This window comes from Phragmites australis, chromosome 23 (genome assembly GCF_958298935.1).
Source record: "Phragmites australis chromosome 23, lpPhrAust1.1, whole genome shotgun sequence".
NCBI classification, from domain to species: Eukaryota; Viridiplantae; Streptophyta; class Magnoliopsida; order Poales; family Poaceae; genus Phragmites; species Phragmites australis.
Window position 1 is genome coordinate 11,866,750 of NC_084943.1, and position 9,314 is coordinate 11,876,063.

Below are 9,314 nucleotides of genomic sequence, written 5' to 3' on the forward strand. Positions count from 1 at the left end.
GTTGTGGCATCTAATGATTTGACAGACTACATCGGTACCTTCTATATGAAAAATCCTGGTTTGTCCTGGGCATCATGAGCACTGGCAGAGTTTAGTGAAGCCAAGGGGGGCCTTGGCCCCTCCTAATAACTTCAAAATCATTAAATATAGCATTGATGTCAGATCTCCTAATAACTTCAAAACTATTAAATATAGCATTGATGTCAGATAATACATCATCTAATCATATAAAGATTAGTATACAATCCTTTGAATGGCCCCCTCTTAATTTTGGTGCAAGCTCCGCCATTGATCGTGAGGATGCTAGGCCAGCAAGACTATCGGCGAGGCAATTATCTTTCCTTGGTATATATTTGACCTCGAGTTCGATGAATTTCTTTTCCAGCTTCCTCACCTCCATGAGGTAATCTATCATACTCTTATCCGAGGTTTGATACTCCTTGTTGATTTGCTTCACCAACAACTGTGAACCCCTTTCACGAGAAGGTGGCAAATATATAGAGCAGAAGCTACTCGGAAACCGGCGAGTAGACCCTCATATTCGGCTACGTTATTCATGGCAGGGAAGCCAATTTGCAAAGCATATTGCAGGCTTTCTCATGTAGGATTGACAAGTATAATTCCAGCACCTGAGGCTTAGAGCGGGGTCCCGCGAATTTGCGGGATCATCATCATGAATGGACAAACCAGAGCCCTCATTTTCGATGGCGAAGACTTATCAGGGGCAATCTCCATTGTAGGAGGAGTTCAGATCCATCATGCATTTGTCATCGGAGGAAATCTGCAGATAGGTACTTCGACAATCCATGTTGTCAGAAGCCATAGGGGATGATACCGACTTGCAGCGAATGTTGCTCTCGCGATCGTCTTGGCAACTGAATGGTTCAAATTCAATGTTGTAATCCTTGGCGCACTAATCCATAAAGTGACTTACCTCATCGTTGGAGTTGTTGCCAGTAAGATCTTCGTCGAGATCCACCCAGTTGATTACCGGCTCGTCATTGGTCGAGGGGTAAAGTTTTTGTAGAACCCCTCGTTCGAGGAGCCAGCCCTCGGTACATGCTTGGGCGAAGTTGACGGCATGTTGTCTGTAGATGTTTCAACACCTATTGTCATGATCTCCATGGTTAGCACCAGTTGTCGATGATTGGTTAACCATCGATCTTACGAATTTCTAAAATAGATGGGGGATACCTTGAGTAGATGAATCAATGGAACACACAGAGGGGGTTTTTAGACAGTTACGGGCCTCTATTAGGATAATAACCCTACATCATGTTTGTCTTGTATTGATCGGAGCCTGTTAAAGAGTTGCGTAGCTAGCCTAGATAGATCTATCCTATTCGGTTACTTCTTTGCTTGGCTTGTGGTGTCTTCTGGCTTATTGGCTTCTGTAATGGCTTGTAAAGAGACTTGTCCCTCCTCCGCAGGGTCCTCATACTCCATATGTATATGGGGGTTGCTATGTAGCATCCAGACTTTTTTCTAGTAGGATTCTATCATTCTTAAATTTAGGGGTAATCTTTCTTATTTCAGAGATATCCTGGAGCCAACAGGTAGTTTTCATACGTCCAAGGACTCCTTTCCCGGAGGCGAAGATATGCTCCGAGAATAACGGAGAACCCTAGGGTATTCGGAGACGGTAGTTTTATACTAACCATCATCACCTTGCTATTAGTAGGTTAAAGGGCCTCTTTGGATTGTTAACTTTAGATCCAAATCACTGAGATTTAGTTATTAACCCTGAAAAATCCTAGATCAGTTCCCTAATCCAATCACCCCTGTTAGTGCAAATAATAGGAGGGAGAAGGCTTTATACTCTGTTTAACCCTGAAGAATCAATAATCTTTTCATCTGTTATTTTCTTTTGGAAGATTTTCTTCAGAGCCAATCTAATTGATTTCACACGCTGTTCCATGCGTATCTAGTGTCAGATAGCTAAGCCTTCTCCACATATATTAGGCGGATTAGCGCGTCTACGCCGTGCCCATTTCTTCACAGAACATGACAAAAGAAGATTAAAAAAATTAGGGTCATCAAATTTGGGCATCTCAATATTTATTTATAAATTTATTAATATTTAACACATTCATATAATTATGGGAAAAACCGTATTATTTTTATGGGTGCACATAATTTTAATATAGACGACAGTAATACGAACCTAACAAAATTTGTTTCATTTTTTTTAAGTTTTAGATATTTTTCTCTGCATATTTATCAATATAACTATTATACCTTTCGCTATCTTTTTAGAATTTCTAAAAATTATATTATACATATACATATATGTATTTGTATCTATATATACCTATATATAGGACCTACATAAATAATAGATACAGTGACTTGACCTAGAATCGCCTAATTGTTAGAGTTTTAATATATAGTATTGATTCGCTCGGTATGCAGTGCCACTCCACTAACATCGCAGATTCTGTTTCCACGTGGCGGGACGCAGATGGCGCAGATGAGATATCCACGCATTCAGATAAGGGATAGGGTTGGTCGCTCCCTGCATCCAATGAGCGCCACACAGCTCTAAGCCATATCTCATGTGCAGGGTCCCATCCGTCCAAACACGTCACAGATTTTCTCCTCTCGCAATACTCCTCAGGTCACAAACTTTAATTAGGCCCTCACTAGAAGGTTTCTTCTTCCGCATCCATTTTGCAGAGAGAGAGAGAGAGCGCGCGCTTCGTGTTTGAGAGGAGAGGTTGAGATGGCTACTGCCTACGCTCCAATGGCGAGCCAGGTGATGAAGGGCAGCTTGGTGCACTCGAGGTCGAGAGGGATGTCGGATGCGTCGCTGACAAGGCGGCCCCGCTTCACGGTGAAGGCTATCCAGCCTGAGAAGGTCAGTCGATCAGCAGAGGAAAGAAAAGATTAACTCATACTTTTAATAAAATGGTTCGTAGTAGTTTTAATCGACGTGGATTATTCTAGTCACCTTTTGAGATCCATTATGATCACACAAGGCCTTAATAAGGATCGAATTTGATGTCGTGAACACCAACAATTCAATTTTAATTGTTTTCTCTGATACTGTCCTTGTATGTTGCACTTGCACAGCCAACTACGTACCAGGTGGTGCAGCCCATCAACGGTGACCCCTTCATCGGCAGCCTGGAGACGCCGATCACTTCCAGCCCGCTCATCGCGTGGTACCTCTCCAACCTCCCGGCCTACCGCACCGCCGTGAGCCCGCTCCTCCGCGGCATCGAGGTCGGGCTGGCGCACGGGTACCTCCTCGTCGGCCCCTTCGCTCTAACCGGCCCGCTCCGCAACACGCCGGTGCACGGCCAGGCGGGCGCCCTGGGTGCCGCTGGGCTCGTGACCATCCTCAGCGTCTGCCTCACCATGTACGGCGTCGCATCGTTCAACGAGGGCGAGCCGTCCACTGCGCCCACGCTGACGCTCACGGGGCGCAAGAAGGAGGCCGACAAGTTGCAGACCGCCGACGGGTGGGCCAAGTTCACCGGCGGATTCTTCTTCGGCGGCATCTCCGGCGTGCTCTGGGCCTACTTCCTCCTCTACGTGCTCGACCTCCCCTACTACTTCAAGTAGAGATCCATACCTTCTCGTTATGCGTGCATGCGTGCATGAGTAGGTGATGTGGTTCTTGTTTGAGCAAGGAGCGTTGAAAAAATGCGCATTTTTAGATTTAATTAAAATTTTAAATATAATATAAATAGGAATAGATCAACTATCATCATAATAGTATAAGAGTCTATCCTAGACATATATCTCTCTAACATATTATAGTACCATAATAGCAAGAAAATAAGTTAAATATGACAGATCACAATGAATGTACACATTGGCAACGTGATATGCAGATGCTTGTGATGGCGATATGGTAGAAAAAACAAATTATGATGATGTAAAAGGTGACTTGATGATGATCAGGAAGCAGATCACATGAACAATTGATGGCGATGATAAAGTAGATCACGAGCAGTCATACCGAGCACTTTCTAAAAATCTTATTCACTCTCTCCCGGTGCAGGATCCCAATAGCAACGAAGACTCGCTCTCTCGTTCGTCGGTGCACACCGGCGTAGCGAGATAGAGAAGAGTACGTATGCTAAGAAATAGGCGAAACACTAGATGCGTGTATGCTTTGTGGCGGCGACTTGCAGATATATATATAGGGAGAATTACGTGGTTGAGATATTCCATGATCGGACTCGATTACGTGTTACGATCGGATTCTTATCGAACATAATTTTCATATATATATATATATATATATATATATATATTCATGCAGTAAAAAGAATAAAACTACAAAAGGAGATAGTGTCTGCGCATGCAACTAGACCCGATTTCAGCAGACCATTCACGCAGGTGTCGTGCACCCGCACCATTTGCCCCCACCCAGGCTAGACGAGGCGAGCGTGCACGCGCATGCATTATTCTAGTCCTCTCATGATGCACGTTTGCCCGATCTTCTTAAAGTAATAAGATATGTTGATTAGTGGAGTTTCAACGTTTATGATCCAAAGGCTTCGATTAGAACAGATCAAGAACCCTCGCAACCACTACACCACTACTCCGTGGTTATCAACCGTGCCAAAACACGGTTGACCTTGCCAAAAGGCTTTTCCTGCAAGCGAATCGAGAACACAAGCAAGAACAGGTAGATGCAATCTGAATATTGCTAATTACCAATGAAGCACTCGAGTTTGGGGTTCAACAAACCGATAAACGGCGAAACTATATTAAACAGAATAATATAAGCTAAACTCAAGTCTAAACTACGATGGCTACTGTGTATATATAGGGGGCGTGAGGAAGTCGATCTAGGGTTGTGCAACCATTGAGAGAGGCATGCATATCCTGGACTCCGACTCCGACATGATTACAAAACCCGGCAAAGTTCAAAAAGGTGACGTAGCATCTTATTCCTTTGACTCTGACTAAACTATATGGAATTTCTAGTCGAGCTTATATCTATTGGAAAGGGCTCATCGTAAGCTTTCCAGAATATCCAAGATTGCCTGTCAGAGGGTTAACTCCTGTCGCAGGGATCCTGAGGGACCCCTTTTTAGAGATTCGGCCGGGGGGATGATCCTGAATATGTTTGCCGAAGAAATAAATGGGTATAAAAGCGATGGCCGGCAGGGTGGAATGATCTAGTGCGGAACGAAGTAAATGCATTAGGGTTTAGACAGGTTCGGGCTGCGCGGAGGCGTAACACCCTACTCCTGTATGGATACTATAAATGCCCTGAGAATGTCCCTCAAGGATGTTGCTGGTTACAAGAATGTTTGTTTATCCTAGAGCATGGGGCTCCTTGTTCTTCGGTCTGTGTGTATCTGTTGGCTTTGGGTGCTCTTGGGCTTCTCTTCTCTTGTCTTCTCTACTTACTTCCTCTGGGATTTTCCTACTTCCGAGAGATTATCTAACTTGTCGAGCTTGTTCAGAGATTGAGCCTGTGCCTGAGAGCTTGTTCAGGGATTTCAATGCTTGTCTTTGTCCGTGCTGCCAGCTGCTCTAAATACCTGCCGGCAGTAGCGTGCCCTGAACGGAAGGGCACGAGTTCCAAGGCACTATAAATGGAAAGGGTGTCATCATAGCCTCTGTGCGAAGTGACCGGGGGTGGAAAATGTGCCCCGCGCCCGGTCATCCATCACCATAAATGCACTGGCAACGGGCGCCGTGGAGAGGGCCCACCGAGCAGCCGCAAAGCGTCCCGGCGTGCCCGCCCTGTCTTGTTCTCCTGCCACAGCAACGCGGTAGACGGAATGCCTCAGCCCTCACGACGTTATCCCGAGGCGTGCCGGATGGCACGGGATGGGACCCGTGCATTTAATGTCCTCACGTCCTTCTGCCAGAATGTGGCAGGAACTGACACCGAGCGTGGCGGGAGCAGTTGGAGGTGACAGGCCACGCGCGCTCTTAAATGCGGCCTCGGGCCTTTGACTGGCTGACACCTCATCAGTGGGCCCCTGTGGGGGCTACTGTCAGGGGGCTTCCTAGGTCGTCGGGGAACCGAGTGCTCGGGGGTCACTGTTCACCTCCCCGAGCACTCTCTCCCGAGAACGCCCTTTCTTGGTCCTCGGGGAACCGAGTGCTCGGGGGCTGCTATTCACCTCCCCGAGCACTCTCTCCCGGGCACGCTTGTACGGATCCTCAGGGGACCGAGTGCTCGGGGGCCGCTGCACGCAGCCTTGAGCACTCTCTTCCGGAACTTCCTTCAGTGGGTCCTCGGGATACTTGGGTGCCCAGGGGGCCACCGCTCGCGGCCCCGGGCACACTTCTCCCGGTACTTAGCTTTCCTGGTCATCGGGGGACTCGGGCGCTCGGGGGTCACCGCATACCTCCCCGAGCACTTTCCTTCCAGCACTTAGACTTCGCAGATCATCGGGGAACTTGGGTACTCGGGGACAGAGGGAAGCGCTACCAGACTTTCATTCCTACGCTGACGTCCCCACCGTCGCCATCGCCTAGCGAGAAGGAGGGAGGCTGGGATGGCCAATCGTCCAGCATGGGGCCAGCGACGGGGGCGGCATCTGCGGTTCTGGAACTAGACGTTAATCTGCTTGGGCCTGGTCTGGAACCCAGAGACCGCGCGGCGGCCCCGCAGAGCCCCCCGTGGAAAAGGAGGAATGAGGATTCCGGGCCAACGCCATCGGGCCCAGAGTACAGGATCCCGGAATCAAGGTGGCAATACCGAAGACCCAAATCTACGTAAGTTTCCCCCCTTTTTCCTGAGCATGCCTTGCCCGGAGTGAGTTCGGAGTCTGACCTCGCTTTCTTTTGCAGGCCGCCTATGGATGCCGCCGGAGACCAAGGATGGCCGGAGGCGCCAAGGCCGGCTCCAGCCCCTGAGCTGAGAGCGCTGGTGGAGCCGGAGCCGCTGAGCGCGTCGGCCGAGACAGAGCCACAGGCACCGCCCTGCCCCGAGCCGATGGCGGAGGCCGCGCCCGAGCAACCGACACTGGCTGAGCCCGCCCTGAGCACATCTAGTGTGAGGCGAATGACCTCGTCGATGGCGGTGCCTGCGTGGTAATATTCGGGGACCCCGAGCCCCTCGGAGGGGGCTCGTAAGGGACCCAGCGCCCGACCGTCGCCCAGCCGGCCTGCCGAACCCCCCCCAGACTTGCTAGGGAGCACCCGGGAGGTGATCGGGCGGCTGGAGGCGGCCGCGGTGGGGGAGAGGACGCAGCTTGAGGCGAGCTGCGCCGCCCTTGCTGTGGAGAGGGAGCGGCTTGATGAGGGCAGGCGCCTTTTTGAGGCTCGCGTCGCCGCGGCGCGAGCCGCCAACGAGAGTGAGCGGCGCATGATAGAGGCGGAGCGAGAGCCCTTAGAAGAGATACGCACGGAGGCCGTGCAGGAGTAGGAAGAAGCCGCCCGCCTGGCTGAGACATTGCGGCAGCAGGCTGCCGAGGCACTCGCCAGGGAGAGGTAGGTGCACGCTCGGGAGGAGGCGGTCCTGGCCCGCGAGAGGACGATGGAGGCCTCCCAGGCAGACTTGGCCCGCCAGAATGGCGAGGCTGATCAGATCCGCACCGAACTCCAGCGTCAGGAAGAGGAGATCCAGCACTGGGAGGAGGACGTCGCGATCCGAGAGACTGATGTCGGCATCACAGCGTCGGATCTTGAAGCCCGGGTGGAGCTGCTGATCTGCCGGGAGACGGAGGCTGCCGAGGCGTTGGTGGCCTCAGCTGCTCGGGAGGAGCGGGCCACCAAGTGGGAGTCAGGGCTGACCGCCCGTGAGTAGGCCCTCTCTACCCTTGCAGAGCGGGTGAAGCAGGCCATAGCCCAGGCGCCCAGCGCCGCCTCGGCCGGCGCGGCCGGGGGACTGAGCCTCGAGGAGCAGCTGCGGAGCATGACGGAGGAGCCCGAGGCCACCAAGACCGAACGGGCCAATGTGAAGCTGATGATGGAAGACATCCTTCGGCAAGCGCGGAGGTCTGTGAGGGTGGCCGGGCTCGGGCGAGTCTATGTGGGAGCAAAGGGGACGGGCATCAGCCACATCGCCCTTGGCTTCAAGAACATCAGCCAGTGCCTCAAGGCGCTCCCCCAGGCCGTCCAGGAGCTAGCCGCCCGGGAAGGGTGAGGCTTGGCCCAAGCGGTGGCCGAGCATGTCCTGGCCTGCTACCGAAGTCGAGATCCGAACTTCCCGCTGGAACCAGCTCGAGAAGGGGTGGTCGAAGCCGAGGAGGAGGCCACCCGGGAGGCAGTCCGGGGCGCCACCGCCGAGGTAGTGGCTTGCTTCACGCGAGGGGCGCCACCGACTCGGGACCCGGGGAGCAGCGGCGAGGAGGCCCCGCTATCTTCCGAGCCTAAGGGCTCCGACTTAAATTAGGCTTTTGTAATTTTCTTTTTCTTTGACTTGATGTAAATATGGAAGTGATCCCTCAGAATAGCTGTCCTTTCTTGTGGATATAATGGAAGCCTTTCTTTGGGGTCACAACTCCAGTGTTCTTCTAAGTGCTTGACGAAGTTTCTGTTCTTTTCACTTGATGTCCCGAGGAGTACTCAGTCAGACAGAGCCTGACCTTTCCCTCCCCGAGAATGAAGTTGCCCCGACCACTCGTCGCCCGAGCAGTGAGGCCTTCTCTGCGCGTTCAGCCCTCGAGCCCTCGCGAGTCCGCAGCGGCTAAGTCAAAAGACAAAGGCACGAACTTCCTTGCTCGGGAGATAGATCGATCCAGCACGGAGCACACCACGACCAGTGAACACTTTTCCATTCTGCGACCACTCAAACAGGTAGATTGGAGACACTTGCGGGCGGAAATGTGACCAAGAGTCCCCACAGTTTGGTGGTGCATGGGCTAGGACGGACCGGACCGAGCACGGATAGCCCGCCCCCAGGGTCTAGGCTCCCGAGCGCTCGAGCAGCTCGAGCGGTGAGATAACCCGAGAACCCCAGAGGCTCGGTAGTGCCCGGGGCCTTTTAAGCGGACCGAACACCACGATCACCATGAAAGACTTCGGTCAGACATTGCCGTATGTACGGTACATCTTTCTACTGTCCGTTCTGTCGTTCCGGGAAAAGCGGACACGTGGCAGGGTTTTGTGCGCGAGGAGACCATCTCGCCGAACAGATTAGAATACGAGGGCCCCGAGGACAACTCGGGAACAATATATTAGTGACGGTAAAATTCGTATGAATTTAACCACTCACTGGACAACTGTCAGCTTTTTGGCCAACCGATCCAGGAGAGGCATGCGCTCCGAGCTCGTGGTGCCCGGGAACTTGGTTCCCATGGCTAGGGCACCCGAGCACTGGGGGCGCATGGGGAGCCCGGGATCAGGCGATCCCAACCACTCATGCCGGAGCGGTAGGACCAGCCGAGGAC

At 51.9% G+C, this 9,314-nt stretch overlaps 1 protein-coding gene across 1 annotated transcript; it reads left to right on the plus strand.

Annotated features, from left to right (window-relative positions):
• The first annotated feature begins 2,572 nt into the window (after nucleotides 1-2,572).
• LOC133906125 (photosystem I reaction center subunit XI, chloroplastic-like) lies at nucleotides 2,573-3,712 on the plus strand. The gene is made up of 2 exons (XM_062347918.1): nucleotides 2,573-2,857; nucleotides 3,073-3,712. The coding sequence occupies exons 1-2, from the start codon at nucleotides 2,723-2,725 to the stop codon at nucleotides 3,565-3,567; spliced, it is 630 nt and encodes a 209-aa protein (XP_062203902.1). The 5' UTR covers nucleotides 2,573-2,722; the 3' UTR covers nucleotides 3,568-3,712.
• The last annotated feature ends 5,602 nt before the right edge of the window (nucleotides 3,713-9,314 follow it).

Coding starts and splice junctions, on each gene's coding strand:
- LOC133906125 (XM_062347918.1), top strand. CDS start 2,723: ATGGCTACTGCCTACGCTCCAATGGCGAGCCAGGTGATGAAGGGCAGC. Junction 2,858..3,072: donor AGGCTATCCAGCCTGAGAAG/GTCAGTCGATCA, acceptor GCACTTGCACAG/CCAACTACGTACCAGGTGGT.